Genomic DNA, 22,790 nt, shown 5'->3' with positions numbered 1-22,790 from the left:
TAAACAAGTTTTTTGTTAATAGTCATAATGAAAATATACATTTTTTCCTTTTTTCTTCAAAATCTCAGAACATGCTATGGGTGTCTAAATATATCTGTAAAACAAGAGGAATATTTCACATTTCCCCTCCTGCAATGTTCATGGAAAAGCATAATGGATTCTGTTAAATAGGCCTCTTACCTTTTTCTTTCCAATGCTCCCTCATTTTCCCATTTTCTCCACAACCATACGCAACTCAAAGCTAGCAAAACTGGTATGTGTTTAAAGGGATAATTTATATATATATAATTATATATATATATATATATATAAACTGACAGATTAGCTACTCTGATTAATCTGACATGCTGCCATTTCTCTGTGCTGAAAGCATGGTATTTAAAATGAGCTAATGAATGTAGATTGTATGGGCACAATACAATGGGGGCTTTCAGTTATCACTTTTCCAAAATTTCCACTGAAATCAGGTGAGAACATAGACTGAAGGCTGCAGGGATCAGTCTTTACACCTGAACAATTTATTCCGTGTCTGTTCACACTTTCTAAGTCACACGTAGCTGATCCCACGAGCTATCTATCCACTGATGGACTCCCATAAAAGTATTGTGCACAGCACATTTAGAAACTGTTTAGCTACTGTGCTGGGGAACGACCACAGCATGATCATATGCACTGCACTGTTTATAACTGTAAGTGTTATTAGTTGATAACTTTACCTAGCAGGTTACTTTAAGCCTGAGACCTCAGTAAAGCCCGCTGTCAGGCAGAACCTGGCTTTTTCAGGATTTAGTGGTAGCACATGATACATACCTAATCACTTCAGAATTGTCTGTGGAAGACACGTGGAAACTGCAGGTGCTTCGGTATAACCAGACAACTGACACCTGGACGCTCCTCCCTTTACCTAAGCAACCGACAGAAGAGATGAGTTCGATGAACAAGAAATTGGGCAGCTATGGTAAAGTCTTTTGATTAGAATGCATATTGCAGTTCTAAAACAAATGTAACAACTTTGCTGCTGCTTATTGTGAGAGATAATTAGAGCAACCTTCCCTCACATGATTTTCTGAATAGCAAACGTAGGGGGTTTATCTGGTATGCTGCTAAAAAAAATCAATTTCAATTCAGAATGGAGATCTACATGTTTGCTAGGGTAAGAACACCAGAAAAATAACTCTGCTCCATGCTGCTAAAGGTACTAGATGACACACTTTCTGCTATGATGAATATTTTAGGTGGGACAGATCTATGCTGTTGAACATCCAGTTAGTTGACTATTGGTAGTGGGTACTCATATGAGGTGTGTTCAAGGCTCGTCTCCAAGTCACCAAAAAAAGGCTTGCTGGCTCTGTCATATCTCAAGGTAACATTCTATGCACTGAGCTCTCCAGAACAGATGAGAATGTGCATGGTTAGGCTTCCTTGACTAGATAAGATCCGTTACAGCAATATAAATGGGAAAAGGTCTATTTTGTGGCTTCTCATTTGGACATGAAGTCGATGGAGGTGTTGAATGGTGTTCTGATGCAGACAAATTTTTTCTTTCCCAACAAGAGAAATATGGTCATTATGGAAAGGATTAAAACTGTTTGAGCAGTGCTTGAATTCCTAACCTAAATACTTTGAATAATTCCCTGGAGGCTCTTCTTTCATCATAAGGCCTTCTACTTAGACTCAAATTATTTGCCAAAGTTAAATGGTTTGAATACCTCCACTACTGGGACTTTTCAGTAGGAATGCGGGCACACAGTGGTTAGATAACAGCACAATGAAGATTTTGTGAAACCTATTAGCACTTAAAAGTGATAGAGTTAAGAACTGACTGTGGACTCCAGATGTCTAATTTAATTTATAAATCTGTTCTATACTTGTTAGGTAAATATTTTTTCATGGAGTTCTGTTATCATTATACAAATTTATCACAGTAGTTCTAAAAGGTTCCACACACCAAAAAACTGACATGGAAGCAGCAGCAAGGCAGCTGCATTAAAATCACAAGCAGAATAATAAGAACATTTCTTCAAAATAAAAAAAAAATAAAAAAAATCCTTATTCTCTGAAGAAGCAGTCAGTAGGAAGATTTCTTAAGATCAAAGTTTCAGGTGCCTAGTTCTGAAAGTCAAACTGTGAGTGGCAAGGAGTACACTTTTCATTAACGTGTGTTTTAGCCTTGCATAGTTGTTTAGATTATTTTTATATATATATAACAAAGACATGTGGTTTGACCTTTTCCTAATAATAGTAATGCCATTTAATTTAAAAGTATGAACAAACAGACAGCTCTCTATGTAAATTCACACATTCTTTTGAAGTCAATGGAGATCCTTTGATTTACATTGGCCAAGGAACTATTCCAGACAGTCGGGTTGTTCTTTGCATCCTTATGACAGTAAAATGCTTGGCCCTGCCAAAACAGAAAAGTTCCTGTGCAAGTTCTTAAGTCTTCTTACTTTAATAATGATTGAGCAAAATCCTCAAAGACACCTGCATTTTTGATATCTCATGGGACTGTTATCTGACTATCACAGATTGAAATTTCCAGTGATTTATGATATGTATTTACATCAAATCTGATGATAGCATTACTGTATTAAATAATGACACAAACTGAGTTTATTCTGAGACTAGTATGTCTTCGTAAGTTGATAAACTGAATATGAAAAACTAGGATTTTAAAAATGCTGATGCTGTTCTTTAGATTGTGCTATTACTGCATTTAGTAGACTTTAGAAGTCATTTGTGATTTATGTTTTATGAATATTATTAAAGGATCAGGCTTTTAAATATATCAAGTTTTATGGGCACTCAAAAATAAGAATTTCATATATAAAGTAACAGTAGATTTTGGCAGGTTTTGAGAGCCTTTTTTATACTCCAATATCAATTAAATGAGTCTAAAGTAAGTGAAGTATAAAACAATCTTTCTCTGTGTCATTACCTTCAGAGATCCTCAAATTTAAAACAAGGGGCCTTGATTTTATTTTCACAACAATTTTTCACTCATCTTAACTTCTTTGACTTCATAGAGCTTCTCATTATTTACATGAGTATAATTGAAAGACAAACCAGACCCAGAGGGTAGAAAAAGAATTACCAATAAAATGTGACAGGTAATTGAACATTACATATTTCACTTCTAGGCTTAATCATTTATATTCAGATGTCGTGTCTGGGTTGGTGTTTGTGAAGGAAGTCACAGTGAATGCAGGCTCTGTGTTAGAAGGTCAAGGCAGACATCCTGATTTCTCTAGGTAACAAAAGTTGTAACTGCAATGTAGGTCACAGCCAACATGAAACAGCTGCTACTCCGAGTCATCTAGAGCAAAAGAAAAAGCTATTATTCTGTGTTGGCCCTGGCATGAATCTTATTGCAATTTGGGCTTCTTTTCATCAGTAGTTTATGTATGTAGCTCAAAGTCCATAAAGAATTGAATTTGTACCTTTATCCAGACATCTACAGTAGCTACTTTAGCAACTCATAAGTGCAGTTGTACTGGAAAACGCAGCTATTAAAAATACTGCCTTGCTGAAGAGACCTACTTTTGTATATTTAATTGAGATTGAAAGGCAACCATTTGTGGACAAAATTGATATCTCTAACATTATATCATGAGAGAACTACAGCTGATACAGATGTGTCCATGCAGTTTTCAAGACCTCTAACATGTTCATACCTTAACATTTTGTGTCAGGATACTTGCAGGAAAATTATCTTTTTTTCCACTATCAAGTCTTCGGGATTGATTGTAGCCCTGTATTGTCAGGTATCACCCATTCCCTTATGTTTTATGGTCAGTAGCTTTTCTTAGGACTACATATGCCATATTATTAATCCAAGCCTAATAAACCTCAGGCTATTCCAGAAAAAGCAGTACTAAGAGAAAAAGAGAAGAGATGACGTGTCAGAAATGAAAAAAGGAAAGCATGAGGTTGAAATGAGAGGAAGAAGGCACATGAGCCTCAGAGTAATGTGTAAGGGAAAAAACCCCAAAGAACTTGGAATCCATACTTCATTTTCTGACAGAAGCAAAACTTTAAGAAATCTGTATGTATAATATCATTCTTGGAGACCATTGATTTCTTCTTATTTTCTTTACTATTTTGGAATCAAGAAAGTAGAATAAAAGAGGAAAATAATATGCACAAGTAAGCTTCTGCACACAGAAGAAATCAACACGGCGGGAGATTTCTCAGTGGAAGCTGAGAAAGAATACTGTATTACACAAATGTGACAGAATGATCCTGTGGAAGAAAGAAAACAACTTTTTCTTCATTTGTCTTGAATTTTACTATCATGCCTGCACAACACCAAGTCTGTCTTTTTCTGCATGAGCAATATGATACATTGCTCATGAACATACATGAACACATGCTTGGCAAAGGCCACGGTGAACATTACTACTTTATCATATCAAGTATTTTATTTTAATTATGCAGCTGAACAGAATCCTACAGTGCCTTGACACATTATGAGTCTCTTCTAAGAGCTATTTAATGTCTTGCTATCTGAATGCTCTAAGACAAAAAGCTTATCTGTTCTGTTCAGGCAGAAGGTAGAAAAGAATGATTTAGATTTTGTATGACTAAAAAAATTCTAGTGGAAGGCTTTATCTGAAGGTTGTTTGACACATTTCCCTGAATACTGGCAGTCTGATCTCTTCTGGAAAAATGCTGCTCATCTGGGGCATTTCTTTGTTTCTGATGCCTGCCTAACATGAATGTCTCAGCTGCTTCTCACAGAGCCTGCATGCCTGGCAGCACCATGAGAGGAGGGGCCTGCAGGTTCCATGCTGCATGCCGCAAGCTTGCCTTGGGGAAGCAAAGTGTTTTACGGGTGCAGTTGATCAATGCATCTGACCATCGGCTGAAACTATACTAAGAATGTGTAGTACTGAATTTCTAGGTACTTTTATTGATAACATTAATATTTTAACAAAGGGCTTCACATGAATTATATTTCTGAAGTGTGAGGAGTACTGATGGCTGTGATTTTTGAAGAATAACATTCCATCACCAAACTTTCTCGAGGACTCAAAGTTCTTTTTTGAAAGTTTATTGAAAAATTAACATATCAATAAGTAAATCAGAAACATATTATCTTAGCACAGTGCCAAGAGACACAGCTTTACCTAATAGTGGTATTTAATATACTGGTGTTCAAGACAATGAGCTATTTACGCCGTTTTTCATGAAATCTGAATAATAGGTTGTCATAATTTAATCTTTCTGCAGTTTAACTTTATACTTGAATTTACAAATCAGATAAGTCCCTTGTCACTGTTTGTCTTGCCACTGTTTTGATTTATAGGACTGTAATAAACCGATCAGACTTAAAGACCAACTTCTTTGCTCTATAAACCAGTGCACATAATGTCCTTTAAGTGCACATCAATGTCTGTTCCATTTCTCAGCTATGTGCATTTCAGAAATACCTCTCAGCTGTCAGCTCACCTTCACCAAGGCAGTCTTCACTGAAATGCCTTATATATCCCAGGCAGACTCTGAAACTGAACCTCTAAATCAAAAGACAAAAGGAGATGGATTAATCAATAAGGATGCTTTCATTTTCTCTATTTTTTCCCCAGGCTGAATCCCCAGACATAACAATCAAATCAGTCTAGTCTAAGCTAAACCAAGGCCTATAAAGGTTACTTGACAAAGATTCTCTTTTTCACACAGACAAGATAGTTGTGCTTTTCCTCCCTTTCTCTCTCTCTTTCTTTAAGTAAACTTTATATTTGGACTTTCACTTACAGGAGAAAATAACAGAGCACTTTCTTCCACCCTCCTACTTTATTTCTAAATATCTGCTGCTTTCAATATGCTACTATTTCTATCACAGTGTTAAAATGAGACTTTACAGACTATATAAAATTATTTACCTCACTCATTGTTAAGACTTGTTTTGGGAGGGTGATAAGCCCAGTGATCCTAATAAATAATGGCACATTCAAGCATTTAAATGATATCGTTCACATTTAACTACTGGCAGAAAATTAACGACTGCAAGTGACCCTCTGTGCACTGAAATTGTCCTTGGACGTTTTCAAAAATTTCTCTTTGAAGTATCTGAACTGATTATTTTCTTATTAGCTAAACAACACATGCAAAACTGACCTTCTGAGTTACATTTTGTTATTAAATAGTAAAATTTTCCCTTTTAACTGTGAATGCAGTCAGATCAACCTTAACATTCCAGGTGGTATTTTCCTAGCTTGTTTTAGGGTTCCTACTGGATCTGCCATTAACCATGACTGCATTTGGCCTATTGCAAGATATGAGAACAAAAAGGAGTATTTGATGTAGTTGATGAAAATTATGTGTAAAGGTGGCCCTGTCCATAAAGTATGTTGGGAAACCCAACAAACTTAGATAAAAACCTTTACCGAAGTCCGATGTTATGAGGTGAGATACTTCAGAAGAGAAGATGTGCAATGGAGTGGCTTGAGGATAATTAATGAGGAGGCAAGAGTATGTAAGAAGAGAGGAATGTGCAGTTCCCAAAGGTAGTTCTGTGCACATTTGATGGGTGAGCCTCCTGTTTTCTGGGTGTTGGTTTTTTTTACCTCTTACTTGTATCTACTAGTTCTCATGATAATAAAACCAGTTATACCAACTTAAATGACCAGAAAACAAAGGTTCAAAACAAATACAATTAAGTATATATTTTTTTTGCATAGCTGGTAACTAGTGAAACTCCTTGCTACAGAGTGTTACAGGTGCTGAAAATGGTAATGATTCTGGAAACTCGAGGAGGAAACATCAGGCAACAGATATATTTAACACAAAGATGAGATACAGCCTACAGATCAAGAACTCCCTCATGGTCAGATCCCCGGAAGCTGAGAGGGGAACTGGTAGGAGGCACAGTGGAAATATTCCTCAATATTTGTCACTAAATATCTAGGACTTGGCCTTCCCAGTTATCACTGTTACGCTCTCTTCCTTTCTGAACTTAAATCAAGAAGAAAAGCAAATTAAATCCCTTTCTTGTTTTAGTGAAATAAAATGCAGTGTGGATCTCCATACGATTTTCTTTTCTAGTAATAGTTCAACTAGTTCAGGTAGTATCTAAAGATCTTGTTGACAGAGACACATAGGATTACATACTGTCTACCCCAAAGAGTTCATCACATGAAGTAAGATAGAACAAACAGCTGCAATAAATAAAGTGAGAATAAGGAGTACGTTTTATTAAACAGGAACTACATCTAAGCAAGTGCACATTTCCTCTCTGAATCATGTAATATTTGTTTGGGTTTTGTCTCCTCAGAATAACTATCCACTGTGCCTGAGTTCCAATCAGTGCAGAGTTTTGGACAGGTTTACTTTAGAAACCCAGTGGAAGAGGACTGAGGAAAATATATGTACTTTAGGCAAAGTGCTATGTAGGTTGGCATCTTGGATAAGGGCAGGATTAAATGAACAAAATTGACAGCTAGAAGAGGACTTCTTTCTTTTTCTCTTTTGTGGGACTGGCAGTGGATATGGAACCCTAGAATGCCGTTTCATTGGGTCAGTTTTCATGTGTTTAGGCAGTGAATTGATTTACCAAGACTATGGGAAAACTGCTAGAGAGTTATGAATTTCTTCAGAAAAGGGAGTCCTGCTAACTTTCATGCATTTTATGTGATATGATAGGTGTCTTGTGAATATAGTTATAGAAGTTGGTGATGTATTATACCAGCAGCAGGACTGAAACTTCTCTCTGTTGCAATCTAGGCACTTAATCATAATATAGTATCTCCCACTGCTATACTTACCTACTCTTCCCACCAATACTAACTCTCTTCTTCTAATTTAGTCAAAGCCTGAAACACTCAATTAGGAACTGGCATTGTGGATTTGTCAAATAGGTTCTGTTAATTATCTTTTATGGACCAGTATGGTAGAACATTTACTTTAAGTACACTAAAAGCATTTAATAGTATACTTAAATTATTCTAATAGTTTGCTAACTATGTTGTATGTTCTTAGGAGATGCAATTAGAAAATTATATAACGTTGCATCTGTCATGGAAAAGAATGTAATTCTATTGTTATACCTTTTCTATGTCAGATGCCATACTAATTACATCATTTGACAATTACTAACTATAACAGATTATACACATCCAAGTCATGTAATCTCTTTTGTGAGTATGATAACATTACATAATTGTCAAATGACCCAATGGAAAACAAAATTAATGCTCTGATTAGTAGTACTAATCTTAATTATATATTTACAGCTTTATTAAATATACAAGGAGAAAATTTCACCAAATATCTAAGGGGCTTAGTATAAAGATCCAATAAAAAACTTTAAAAGGCTTTAGATGGAAACATGGTCCCAAGATAAATAAAACCAAACTGTATTCTAAGTTCCTATTAAGTGTCTGCCTAATCCTGGAGGTAATACAATCTTTTTCTTCCTTTTTAACTTACAAATTCCTTTTGGAATTTATACTACCATGCAAGACAGAGCTGTTCATATCTAAAACCTTTAATTGACTAGCTGCTTGTCATCCATCCCCATAAAAAAACCCACAAAAACAACAACCAAAACCTGAGCTTAGTGACTGCATTTTTGGTCTTAGTGTTGCTTTTCTATACAGCATCTTCTGGGATGGGCTTAGTGTTAAAATGACCACTTGGTCGTATTTCTTCATTTCAGATATACCCTTGGGTACTCTGGCTAAAGCCTTGGGTCTGGCTTACTCTTCAGAGTGCCCACCACATGTGTTAGAGTTTATCTGCAGTCAGATGACAGATGGAATGATAATCCAGCTGTCTGTTCTTGAGATTATGACATCAGGCAATTAAATTTATTCAAAATCCTTATTTGCATAGTTGTTAGAAAGGTAAATGGGATTTGTACATAACCTATAGACAGAACTTGCCTCCAAAGAATGTATAAATGTCTGGAACTTGTCTTGACTGTGAGCTGGGACTCAGATTGCTCCGCGAGTGTTTTGTTGTGGTCAGCATAGACAGGTTCCCATTAACAAGGAGATCTGTGATCTGGAAGTAACTTGCTCATCCTACAGCGAAAGTGATGTTTAAGTCACTGCCTTCTACTCTGCACTACATTTTTGACTCAGTCTTACATTGTTGAACTGTTTCAGAATTGGTCTGATGAAATTTCAGTATACTTGCAGAGACACACTATTCAACAACTAGTTCTTCTGGTTAGTATTGTTGGCATTAAGAAAGGAGCAAAAGACCCTACCTGGTGCCAGCCTTTAACTGTTGAGTGGAAAAAACCATAGATTCATCTCTGCTGCTGTAGGATTTTTAAAAGATGCATTGATCATTACTAATGATGTCACAATATTTTATTATAGGTTACTTACGAGTTTGCTGGTGCCATAGAAAAAAATAAAGATTCCCTTTCACAAAATCTCCTATTTGTAATGAAAAGTAAGTAAATGGTTTTGTGGCTGCTGTTGTTGCTAGAAATCAAGATATTATGATTTGAATTTAATTTTAATTTTAGTTTTCAGAGGAATGTATATGCATTTTATTTCCAGTAAAAGTCACCCTCATCTTTTTAGAGTATGTACTCATTGTTTGAAATTTGCTCTAATTTAGAAAGCTTTTAAAATTCATGAACATCAAGCTTCTTCATCATGTGATGTGATGTAAAGAACAAGAAAGTATAGTTTGATAGATGAGTATGACTTAAAAAAAACATTGGGGATGAATTAAAAAAAAAAAATCCCAGAAAATAGAGAGCTTCCAAAATCATAGAGTCTGCAGTGGGATGCACTTCACTGCTTGAGGACCTTTCTAAAAGCAGGAACTTGTGGGCGTTCTTATGTTTTTCAGTGAACAGTGATTGCAAAATTAAATATCTTTCCATATGCATATTGTATAATTATGCCTAATAATGATGCATCCCAGTTTATTAATTAATGATTCATAATTAGATAATTAGAAACCTCTATCATTTACATTTTCTGTGAAGAAAATTAAAACATTTTCCTCGGGGAAATGTCAGTGTACCCCAAGATGTAATTTGTTTTTTCTCAAGCCACTGCAGAGTCTTTCACTTAATATATTATCTACTTACATTTCTGTCCATAGAAACAGAGGTCTTCTGAACCTTATATTTGGCTTCTAAATCATCCCCACTGTTACAATATTTTGGGTTTTTAGCAATTTTACCATTAAATTAGGTAAACTCCCTAGCAAAATAATTGATGCATTTTAAAGGCAAAGAACGTACATTAAGGAGAAGAAAGAGATGGAAGAATTGATCTTGAATATAATCTTACTGATTATAGTTTTAGAGACATTCCAGTTCTTACTACTTGGAATTTACATGATAATCTCCCAAAGAGTGTAAGAATGTATGGCAACTTCCATTATGTTCTACAAGAGGAAGTATTCTTCCATTCTCTCCCATAGTCTCCTTTTGTGCTTTCATTGCTGTTTTGTGTAATCAGCTTTGCAACTGTTAAAAGCGAAGAATGGAGGACTGGTCTGTATATAAAATGTTTTATATGCTAAAAGTGAGTGTATATACAATTAACAAGTCATAATAATAACAACGATTATAAATAATGGAAAAAATCTGAAGGTAGGATATTTACAAGCATGTAAGTCAAATTTAAGGGCTACAGTCCTGTTTTAAGTGACATAGGCTTAAAACCTATTGATTGTCAGTGACATATTTCCTTTAACGTCAATTTCATAAGTTATGTAGGCATATACCTTAAGTGCATGCCTTCTTTGATTTTTATTGATTTTAATTTCCTTAATCAAAAAATTTGAATATGCTAACAACATGTATTTGCATATACATGTAAGAACGTGGAATGTACCTGTCCAACAAATAAATCAGGAGTATCTATTGACCTAGATTTTATCTGTTTTAATTTGAAGAACATAATTTTAATGCCTTTCCTAATGCTGCTTATAACATTTATCCATAATTTAAAAATATGGAGGTTTACTATGTCCGCTGATTGTGCTGAAATTGTTTCAAATATCAGCTTTAGTGTCTTCCTCATAATTTTATATTTCCTTTTAAGTAAGGAATAGTAATCTGCACATAAAAAGGGAAACAAATCTATTGCATTTAAGCATCTAGTAATATACCTTTAGACAGCTAATAAAGAGCAAACAGAGGATTTCTACCTGCTGTGCTAAACTTAATGATGTTATTTATGATGTTTATCCCATTCATCTTTCTGGGGTTTTGTTTGTTTTATGCATGAGGAGTATGATCATAATGCCAGTTTGCTAGTTCTTAAAATACAGTAGTACAAATTAAGAATGGTTAAGGATATATCACACAACAGGTTTTTAATGGTTATTGGTGCTGTGGAAGTACAAGCAGCATGTAATTACCATGTTCATCTTAAAAAGCCCATGACCATTATCTCATAAGGGAAAATTTAACTGAAATTAATATAAAGTATCCTATCTGTCTTAAATTTTAAAAACACCTCTTGGAAGTGTATTTCTTTTGTACTAACTATCACCACTGCATCAAACGTATGTATGGCATTTTTTTCTGTAAATGTTTGTAAGTGTGGTCTTGATGTAGAGAAATGTGAACCCAGCTTGCTACACTTCTGTCCTTCACTTTGCCTTTTGTTTTTTCTTATCCCTTCCCATATTGTGTTTTATAGAACTCTTTTTTTGGTGCAGCGAGTGTCTATAATTTATTTCTGTCAAGTGTGTGATCATTTGTAAATGCTACATGTTAGGTAAATGTTGTGCAATATGCATTTCTTGTATTGCTTCGATAGATGGATAAATTTGGAATCTGTAATGGAATAAAAATCAGAGGTGATTATCACATAAGTAATTAAGTTTAGACAGATCACAGTCCAAAAGGTTATGTTTTCTGCCCTGTTTTGTTCATCACAGCACCTGAATATGTTTGAAAACAGATCCTTAGCTATTGAATGCTCTTTAATAACTAACTTAATAGTTTATTGGTTTGTCCACTTGCTTTCAGTTTACTTATTTAATTCGATCTCCTATTGTATGTATTTTTACTTCCAAATACATTTAATTTTCTAACTTGTATTTCATCTTCATGAATTAATTTCTTCTTTTTTTCCCAGCCAGTGAAAATGTAGTTGTCAATCAGTTATTCCAGTCCAAGCTGACACAAACTGGATCACTTGTTCCTCCATATCATTCCCTTAAAATTAAAGGCTGCAAAGCATCTTTTCTCAGTAAAAAATCATCAGTAGCCTGTGCAAGTGGAGAAGCAAAGAAATGTGTTGAGCTCAGCAAGGTAAGAATTTAGGACTCTTTCTGCTCTTTGCTCCTTTAAGATTTTTCTCAGTCACTTTGTCATTTCTGAAAGCTCCTTGTAGAGCTTGTACATTCCCTGTAGTCATTAAACTATTAAAATAATTTAGTACTGAATTTAAACACTAAAGCAATAATGAGAGCTAACAGGTTATAATTTACTAACATTAATAATACTGGCTCAGGAATCTCTTTCTTGGACTCTCTGAGAAGAAGGTTGGGCAAGATGATGAGGTCCCTTCAAGCCAGATTCAGTCCATGATTTTTTGGTTCCAGGGCTTAGCAGTGGATGGAATATTATTGACTTTTTGCTCTATAGGAACATTTCTTTATTTTGTCTCCTTGGCTGAGTTTATGATTAATAGTTAAGTAAATTAAGACATAGGAAGCACAAAAATTAAACCCCAATGTCTTTATTGTGTTAACCCGAGAAGATTTCTGGTTTGCAAAAGATAGTTTGTGTGGTTTGGTGTGAAGATCAGCCTCGTACATTTTGGCAAACATTGTTATTTTAAATGGTCACATGCATGTAAATTTTCCCAGTTAATTTGAAATCAAATCAAACTCTCCCCATTTCTGAACCTGTCTCTTTTTCTGCTAGCTATGTCAGCCAAAGAAGTTAAAAAACAAAACAAAACAAAAACCAAAAAAAAAAAGAAAAGAAAAGAAAAAAACCACTAAAAACAAAAGAAGGAGAGAAACTTGGGAGGCTATCAGAAAATTAATTGTTCATGTCACACAGAACATCTCTCTTTTGAGGAGAAGTAACATGATTTCCTGAGTCCATTCTTGTCAGAGTGTTGGAATTCCTCCTTCTTCTGGAAAAGAAGCAACCAGTTCTCACAATACATCAGCTGCCTCACCAGGCTTCTTGAATCTTACAACTCTATTTTTGGCTTACAGCTGCATAAAATTGATTCTGTCATGGGATTAAGGAGCCCGCTCTCATGTGTCATTGTGGGAGGCTTTATGCAAGTACATCCACAGAACAGCAATGGGACTTTCCCTATAGCCCCCCTGCTGATAGCAGCATAATTCCTGTCTACTGTTCTTGTCAGTAATCTCAGTGGAAAAAATTAAGTTGAAATGAATAGTGTTGGTTTAAGGCTATATTTAGCAAACAGCTGAGGCATCACAAGGTGCCTTTAGGTGCCTTTCCACTATAGTAACAGCTTCCTAGAGGAAGCTTCCTAAGGCTGTGAAAAAGATCCTAGTCCCATACATGGAAGGAAGTATGAAAAGCACATCTAAGTTAGAAGCCTAATCAAGCCAGGGGGAAACACCACACAGCTGGGATCTCTGGAACGATGAGGTTTTTGACAAGTCTAGAATAGCTTTTAACCTGAAGTTACTCTTTTGAGAGATAGAAAACATATTCAAATTACTTTGGGAAGTGTGATAAATTAAGTCAGAAATTCCAGATTCAGTGAGAATGCTCTAAACTTTTAGGTATTAGGTGGAGGGTGGGAAGAACTTCATCCTTCATCTGGCCATAGAGACAAGGATGGCTTGGCTTCTCAAAGGTAGGCTTTGAGAAGAGCGGTGCAGGTGAGACAGAACTTAGTCTGTAGATACTAAGCTGGCCTAATTTGAGGAAGGTACTGTGCTTCCCTGTGGGATGGAAGCAGAACTTTAGGTATCTAAGTTGTTCCAGTGGCAAAAAAGAGGCACTTGCTATTTTGGACTAGGTACCTGATGCAGGAACTGGAAGGGGGTAAGTACTCTAGATTCTTTCATGGATCAAGCTCACATCTATAACTTTAGTGTCCCAAGTAATTTCTTCCTATTTCCAGTATAGCCTTGAAAATCCACTGTCATGGGCTGGAATAATGTTGGGTTTGTTATTTTGATGTTATTGTAATTGGAAATGCAATGTAAGGGACATTTTCTTTTCAGCTTAGAATCAAAATGACTGCATGCTGGAAAATCATAATCACTGAATATTTCTTGACGTTTATCCTGAGGGTAAAGGCAATAAAAAGGAAAAGAGAAAAAAAAAAAAAAAGGAATGGGGAGGGGGAGAAAGAGGGATATTAAGACAAGAATTATTCACCAGAGACTAGCATTCCTTTTATATCTGAAATTTGAGTTGTAACATGCATCATACTGTAAGCAGTGAGAAATGCAAAATGGATGGTTGCTGTGTATGGGTAGTCATCTGGACTCCACCATATCCAGGAAAGACAAGTAGACACTTTTAGAGGTCAGATAAGAGTTTCTTGTGACTCCCCTCCCTTTTCAGCTTGTCATCTGCAGTTCTAGCTGTTTGCTAGGTTGTATAATTATAGATTTCTCTGTGTATGGCCATGTATCTACCAGTTTACCTTTCCATAAATGACTTTTTCCTTATTTTGAGCATTCTGTCACAGGTAAGTATGGTCTACCTCTGTGAACTCACAACTCTACTTGTAGTAGGGTCCAAGAGAGGTGTGCATCCATCCTAGGAGAGACATGAACAGATCTAATAGCTGACTAGTATTTTAGAGCATATAAGGGGTCATAGGAATTTGGGAATGTCAGCTCAGGTCTCTGTGACTTACGAAGACTGTGTCCCCTTTTCAAGTAAAGTAGACTATATCTTCACTGATACTTTCACAACTCTCTCTCTTGCTCCCTTGTTTTTCTGTAATCTTTTCTAAGTAAATAGTTTGGTCCTGTTGCCTTCCTCTTGCTTCCTTTGGAAGAATCAGTGGGTTTCAGGGTTCATACAGCAGAAGTCTAGTCACGTGAACGCACGTCATTAACAGAAGGCTTTTCTTTCCATTGACTTTACATTGTTTCTTTTTATGAACACATTGCTTTATTGTGTTAGTTGAAGAACTCATCTATTGCAAAGCTTTTGGTATGTCTTCTAGATATAGAAGCTTTAAAATATTCTGCTGGGAAAGAGATTTTTTAGGCGGAGGTTTTACCTTCCTAACAGAGATTACAAAGTTATATATGTGTATTTTTTTCTGTGAATTAGAGGTACAAGATTTTTCAACATAAAGCTGTATATTAGAGGTTAGTAGAGAAGTGCAGCTTCAGTGATATAGTCGTGTTCCGTAGCCCATAGCTGAAGATGTACAAGTTTGGAGAGTTTGAATTAAATTCATACTTTGCCTTTGCCTTGTTTCCTTTCTTCTTTTTCCCTCATTGTGAACCGAACACTTCTTTCCCATGGGAGGAAGTATTTAACACAGGAGAGCAGGCAGGAACTTGAGCATCCAAAGCGTTGTTCCTGGCTCTTGCACTAACTCAGGAAATGGTCTTGAACTAGTGACTTAATCTGTTGAGAGGAAAGGACTGAGAGCATTATCTGTTAAGGGGAGGAAACTCTATTTTGGTTATATTCCTCAATCATTTTGTAGACTGGAACTGAGAAGTGTCAATAGGCATGCTAGTGGTTCTTTTTATGAGAACACCTGAAGCAAGCCGATCTCTTTTACTTTACTGTTTTGAATTTGGGGATGAATTTGCCCTTAAAAGCTTATTGCATCCTAGTAAGTAAGATTTGAAATAATAAAGAGCTCCAAAGTTTAGTATAGTGAGTAGAGAATTGCTTGCACTGCAATGTGTTTAATGGAGTTTGGCTTGAGGGGGCCAAGCTGAGGAAGTGTACACCTTTCTGATGCAACTGGAAAAAGACACAAGTAGGCCAGAACATGCTGACTTGATAGCAAGGGAGTTTTATGGGGTAAGTGGACTGGAGAACGGCAATGGAAAAATCAGAGGTAAAAAAGCTGTCATTGATACAGAGGTTTGAATCTAAGAGTTTGACCAAATAATGGAATTCAATAATTTTGCCAGCCTTCCTGCAGAAAGTTTAACAAAACCACCTAATTTCTGGGACCACTTTTAGGATGAGGCCATTTTAATCTCAAAGATAGGAAGAACATTAAAAAATAGATTTGTTTCCCACTCCTAACTAACTCTGATGTAAAGGATGACATCAGTTCTAATGAGATACAAAGTTATTGACAATTTATGTCTATAATGCGTGAAAATGGGCTAAAAAAGAAAAGAAAAAAAGGTTAACTGCATTCCTGTGTGCAGGAAGAAAAAGGAAGGTGTTTTTAATATTAAAATTCATATTGTTGTTTTGCCTTCAAGATTTTTTAAAATTATCTGTGCTTAGATTTACTCAGTTAAACATCTGCCAAAAACATAAGAAACCTTTTCAGAGAGTTACAGAATTATGCTACTTATAGGCAGACTGTATGGGATACTTAACTTCACGAGTCCTGCTTCTGCTATAGAGTTCCAGATCACATTGCTTTGCCCGGTTATTTGGAAAAGGTCTTTTAACTTCCCAATGGTATACATCTGCTTTTGAAATTAAAACTTTCTTGCTAGTCATGGCTCTGATATTTACCCACTTTCCCGATTCTTTCTGAAACTCAAAACATTGTCTATGACATACTGTTTGTATAAATGTTTGCCTTTGTTAGTAAATTGTGTAACAGTGAAAATGAAGATTTACTGCCCATCTTGAGCTAAAGGTATTGTGTTTGTGCTTTTCTTCCCCACAGCTTTTGAAAAAGAAAGGAACATCCTCATTTCTTCAAAGACTGGACCGAGGGGGCCCAACCACTGTGGCAATACAGCTCAGGGTTAGTGAACATCTTCTGGACAGAAATTTACAATAACAGCAACAGCAAAAAAAAAAAAAAAAAAATTAAAGGCAGGATTAGTCTTTACAGATTGCAATGGAAGAAAGAAAAATTGTGTGCTTGAGAAAGCCACTTGCATGGCCACATCAAGCTTTTTGAGAAAAAGTTAAAAAGTTAGGAAGAACATACTTGTTGAGCAATTGACCTTGCTTCACAATAATAATTGATAACTGATTTTTCCCCCACAGAAATCACTCACAGATATTATTGGAAAACTGCAGAACTGCACGCCACATTCTGTTCATTGTATAAAGCCTAATAACTCCAAGTTGCCAGATACTTTTGACAATTTTTACGTGTCTGCTCAACTGCAGTATATTGGCGTTCTAGACATGGTCAAAATCATACGACATGGATATCCAATACGTCTCTCTTTCACAGACTTCTTGTCAAGGTAAATTCTTTTAAGTTGCATAAAAACTTTTTATTACATACAGTACAAAGCCACGTCATGTTCTGGTAGTTCTTGCAGTGTTTTGCTGATGAGTCTTTCAGACTTTCTTCAGAGAAAAATCGTGTCTGCCAGGAAGGGGTGTAGGCTTATTATTTTTCAATTGAAGAAACCATGAACTTTGTGGAAATATATTTAACAAGATCATCAGCAAAATGTATCAATTTAAAAAATATAACTTCATAAAATAGTTAAGTTTTTATAATTTATCCTATTTATACAATTTATAAAATACAAAATATTGCATGTTGTCTCCAGGTAATTAAATAGCAGAAGGAGAAATAGTGTAATTTTTCAAATTTATCAGTGTAGGTGACATGGGTTCAGTATTTGTGTTTCATATGCTAGGGTTTGTTTCTGCATGGTGATGATGAGTTGTTAATGCTCATACCACAACTCCATTTTTATTGTTGTTAGAAATGAGTGAAATTTTGAATTAATGTGAAAAGACAAAAAGATGTGTGTCACTGCTTCTGGCTGAAGGCCAACTCTTTTCCCCCATCACCGGTTCAGTTTTGGGGTTTTGGCTCACTCATCTTCTCAAATACTTCAGCAAAGAGAGAGTGCCGTCTTGTACAAGAGATGTTCGGTTAGCAGTCTCATGCACTCAACACACTTTCTTCCTCTCTGCATGTTCTACTCCTTGACTGATATATTGAGTAGTCATGATCTGACCTACGTATTATTTTACTTCTGTAAACCAACATGGGATTGTCAGCTGCTTACACACATCTGAACTGCCTTCTTGAAAAAGTTGTGGATGTTAAATTACTGCTTGGGCAGAATAATATTCTCTAGCAATTCTGTAAATATTTCAAAAGTGCAGGAGTATAGGAGTTTATAATCCCACATGGTTCAAAAGTAAGCCCTCTGTGTCATCCCACATTGCCTGCAGCATGAATCCAGAAGTGCAGGCTGGTTGAGGAGAAGTTGCATATAATGGGAGATTCGAAAAAGTAGGTTGCTTTCATATTCAGAAGTGGCAGAGGCAATCTTTATATGGGCATTTCTATATTACTGAATTGAACACTTCAAGGGACTATTACACGAGCACAAAACCACAATCTTTTCTACTGTTAAATCCTTACAATGGTTCCTGGCAGGGATTTGGTTCTTGCCACCCAGGTTTTCTCACTTTCCCAGATACAGGCTTAAAGTTAGCACAGGCCTGGGACCATTTGTGGTGGTCAGGGTAAAGGTAGCTGCTCTCTTTTGAAGGATAAAGGAGAGTAACCATATCTCAAAGGTCATTTTATTCCCTTGGCTTCAGTGCCAGAGGATGACACCATGCATGTTCACTCTAACATATAGGCATGTTGTCTTTTTTTGAGAAACTTTACTTAAAAATATAATTAAAAAAATGTCTGAAGATTCAAATGTAATTTCAGTCTTTTTCCTCCACTCCTTCAAGTAAGTCCCAAAGACAAATTTTTACCTAAAAGTCTAGAAGACATCTGGTGTCTCACAATAAATATTTATTTGGAGTAACGATAGTAAAACAAGAATAGCAACAAAATTTAACAATATGATGCCAGCAACATTTATGGTATTATTTTAAAATGTTCTAGTTCTGATACTGTCCAGCTTTATCCCTTTTCCTCCACAATAAATTTTCTTTATAGGTACTTTGCAGCTGAGCCCCTGTCTTTTTACCTGTTTGGTCCAGGTCCTAATAATTGTATTATTATACATAAAATGAAACAATGGTGGGGCTAGCATGGTGGCACTGAAAATGAAATTCATTTTATAATATTCTCTGTGCATATATTGTGAACCTACTCAGAAGTTATCAATAACCACTCTGCGTACCTCTCTTGACACTACTGATTTTTAGATTTCTGTACAAATAGGAACACAGAGCTCTTGGCCTAGCGATACTGAAAGAAACCATCAGCATTGCAAAGCTGTTTACAGTAGCCATTCCTGTCACAGAGGCCAAAGTTTATCTTTGAACAGTAAATTCTTCACTTTACTCACCATGACAAATTAACCTTCATATTCACATTCAGTGTATTTGGATAATTCTTTTCATTTCAAATAGTGTAAGCGTGTGGCTATTTGTTCTGTTATTGGCTAAAAAGTACAAAGTTTTTAGCAGAAATGGTAGTATTAGATTGCAGTTCAAAAGTACTATCGTTTCTTAATACTGTACTTTTTTAGCCAATAAACTATAGGTAAAAAAGCGTAACGAATTACTGAATTCCGAGATTATATACTATCTTTTCAAAAAGTCTTCTAAAAAACTGTCACTTTTACTACATTTCTATATTTCCTCAGTGACTGGACAGAATGGGTTTGGAAACTGGATAATTAGTTTTGGTGATATCCTTGTAAACTGGCTTTGCTTTGTTGGCTGTTCAGCCTACCTCTGGTTTTGTCCTGCTATTCATTGACTGGAATGAGAAGTGATTTTGTCATATTTCCATATATGCTTATAGGGCTGAAGTTAGTAGACTTTCTCACATTTCAGTTTTTTGTTTCCTTTGGTGTCAAACTGGTATTTCTAGTGTTCTAGTGGGAAAAATGGTATCTTCTCTATTTCTGCAATTGTTTTTCTTGCATCATGGCTCTTTTACTTCTTTTGCATGGTTCAGAATGGTTTGTGGTTTCCAGCCCCTATGTGGGCAGCAATGGTTGCATTGGTATGCATTCAGGAAGACTGAGCATAGGCACCGAGCTGGAGTGCAATGGCTTTGCAAGAGCTGCTTCTTGCAAAACAGTCAGGACGCTGCACAAGAGTATAAACCTATCTCCCTGAGGTACTGGTTATTATTCTTCAAGTTGCTGAAGGGAGAAAAAATGGCATCAACTTAGATTGTACTTAGGGTCCTTCAGTCCCAGACCAATACAAATACCATACAAACAGGTAAAATGTAACATGTAACATGTCAATTATTACAAGCAGTGGTCACAACAGGCCACAATGATACTGGTGTGTGTGTGAACAGACTCCATTCTGAGCTGTCCTGGAATCAAAAAGAAAGGAAGAAAACAAACAAACAGGAAAGTATTGCTCTAGATAGAGATGGAAAGTTAGAAGCTTAGTTAAAACCTCGTAATCAAGGCAGGATCATGAGCAGAAGTAGGATCTGAAAGGTGATGAAGACTTGCTGATTACCTTCGAGTACAGAAATATATACCAACTGACAGGACCTCTACTTTTTGTGGTATTTTCACATCTGGAAGGAGCCTTTATATTCAGAAGTCCAGGGATACAATACAGCTCTATTGCAGTGAATGAAGATGATACTCTTTTATTGTCTTTTTTCTTTTTTTTTTTTTTTTATTTTAGTAGGTAATAAGTGTATTTGTTTAATATTATACTGATTACACTGAGGCGGGAGAGGGGGAGAAAAATCAAGGAACAAAATATAAGGGAAGATGAAGGAAATCTTCTTTATTCACTGTAGGAAGCTGTAAACAAGTGAATGGTCTTACTAAGTGCTCTTAGTGGGCTGAAAAAGTTTAGTCTTTCTATGGCTTGCCCCAAGGGGCAAAGGAATTAATCCCTATTACTCTGGGGAGAAAAACCTTTGTAGCTGACAACAGTGAAACACAGAGGAAGAAAGAAAAAGTGGAGGATTTCCATCTCTTAATGAGAATAATTAAATTTGCCTGTAGCTTAATTTTTTCTTGAATGTTTTTTAAGGAATGGAAATACAAGTAATTTTTGCTTTATTCTTTCATGCTCTGCTGTGTCATTGTTTGCAAATCCTAGATGCTAGTGAGGACTCTTGATTTTCGTGCAGTTTTCTCTTTTGAAGAAAAGAGTTTCCTCCCCATTGGAGTCATGTTAACTACCAATTTGACAGCGTGGCCCCAAAGAGAGGAAAATAGGCCTACAGATGTAAAACAAAAGATATCCTGCTATCCTGATATAGTTGATGTGTGACACTGTGAACTATCAGTCCAGGAACGATAAGACCTATGTAGAAAAATGTGTCTCCAGATGGATGTCTTTAAGTTTTACACATAACTGTAAGCTTTTCACCTTCAGTTTGTGTCTTGGAGTCCTGATGGGCTGTTTCAGTCAATGGAGCCGTGTAGTTTGCACCTTGGCTCGGCTCAGCTGCAAAGTGTTTTATAGTAGTGATGCAAGGAAATCTTGTTTTTCTACAGCTGAATGTACTATGCAGTTCTCCAGGGCTCACCTGGCTTGAGAAGTAAGGGTATTAATGGTAGGTCTGAAAGCACTGTGCAAAATCAAAGAGAATTTGTGGCCTGGATCCCAACTTGGATTCCCAAAAGACAGTGAATTGCTACCCTCCTCTGCCTTCCCTGTAGTTTTCATTTATTTACTTTTAGGGTCTTCCTTATCATATAGGTAATGTGGTCCAAGGTTAAAAAAAAAAAAAAAAAAAAAAGCTGGGTTTTTTGCTAGCTAATAAAAAGATAGAATGTTTGAATTAGGGGCCTTTGTGGTGAAGATATAGAATATCAGAAAACCTGGATGTTTTATCAGTAATACAGACAGTATCTTAATTAGATGAATTTGAATAGATTTCTATTAATATCTAATTAGAGATTAATATAACTGGTCTTTAGCATATGAGTCACATTTGAACTCTTACGATGGCTAGAGAAAGATAGCAGCTAAGAAAAGGTCATGTTTTGCAGGAGCACTTCTTCCTGGGCTACAAAGTTTTATCATTATTTCTACTGCTGTCCCTTTTGGATTTACTGGTTCTGCTTCTGTATTATCAAAGTGAAAGCTGACAGCTGTAGGTGAACCTTTCAATCACCAAAGTTCATCGATCAGAAGAGAAATCTTGTAGAAATTCTGGTTCTTAAGTGGGAGCTGTGACAGTTACTGTCAAAGTATACATAATAAAAATTGGAATTAATAAGGTCAGATGCTATTAAATGCTGTAAAAACAGGCAGCACCAATATAATTATTAAATGATATATGGGATTTCAATGGATTTGCCAACTCCAGCTGCAGTGTTTCTGCTGAATATCCCTGCAGTGTTGGCTCAATTTCTAAAGCTCTTCGAGTAGAGAGACAGAAATCAGTTTTTACTTTATCTTTAAAATAGAAAGGCTTGAGTAACATGCATCTTAGACTCCTAGAAAATTTTGCCCATATATTTTGCATTAACATCTTCAGAATCGTTCTTAGTGGGCTAGATTTTTTAATTCTAGCTTTGCTTTTAAGTCAAAGCAACAGCAGGAACAATTTTGTGAAGAGTTCAAAGTTTTCATTTTGCATCCCAAATTATACGTATAGGTAAAGTATCCTCAGATATCCAGAAAAACTGGAATAAAGAAAACAGTAAAATAACCATGGAATTAGGAATTGTCTCCAGATAGCTGTTTATTTCCAGCATTTAACATTTTGACATTTTGTTTAAAATGAGAATAGGATAATTTCACAAAAAATACCAAAAAGAACTTTAGTAGCAACATAGTGAATTGTTATGTTTTTGCTATT

General features: G+C 35.8%; 1 protein-coding gene across 3 annotated transcripts in view; it reads left to right on the top strand.

Moving 5' to 3' along the window:
• The window catches only part of MYO16 (myosin XVI), a 412,120-nt gene that overhangs the window by 306,675 nt on the left and 82,655 nt on the right, over window positions 1-22,790 (top strand). For all 3 annotated transcript variants that reach the window (XM_055802518.1, XM_055802516.1, XM_055802517.1), the window contains 4 exons: window positions 9,327-9,402; window positions 12,063-12,238; window positions 16,767-16,847; window positions 17,096-17,301. In XM_055802518.1, the coding sequence (XP_055658493.1) occupies window positions 9,327-9,402; window positions 12,063-12,238; window positions 16,767-16,847; window positions 17,096-17,301 (539 nt within the window). The remainder of the gene's footprint in view (window positions 1-9,326; window positions 9,403-12,062; window positions 12,239-16,766; window positions 16,848-17,095; window positions 17,302-22,790) is intronic.

The sequence above is a fragment of the Falco peregrinus genome, chromosome 4, assembly GCF_023634155.1.
Source record: "Falco peregrinus isolate bFalPer1 chromosome 4, bFalPer1.pri, whole genome shotgun sequence".
NCBI classification, from domain to species: Eukaryota; Metazoa; Chordata; class Aves; order Falconiformes; family Falconidae; genus Falco; species Falco peregrinus.
This window is presented reverse-complemented; position numbering and strand designations above follow the sequence as displayed.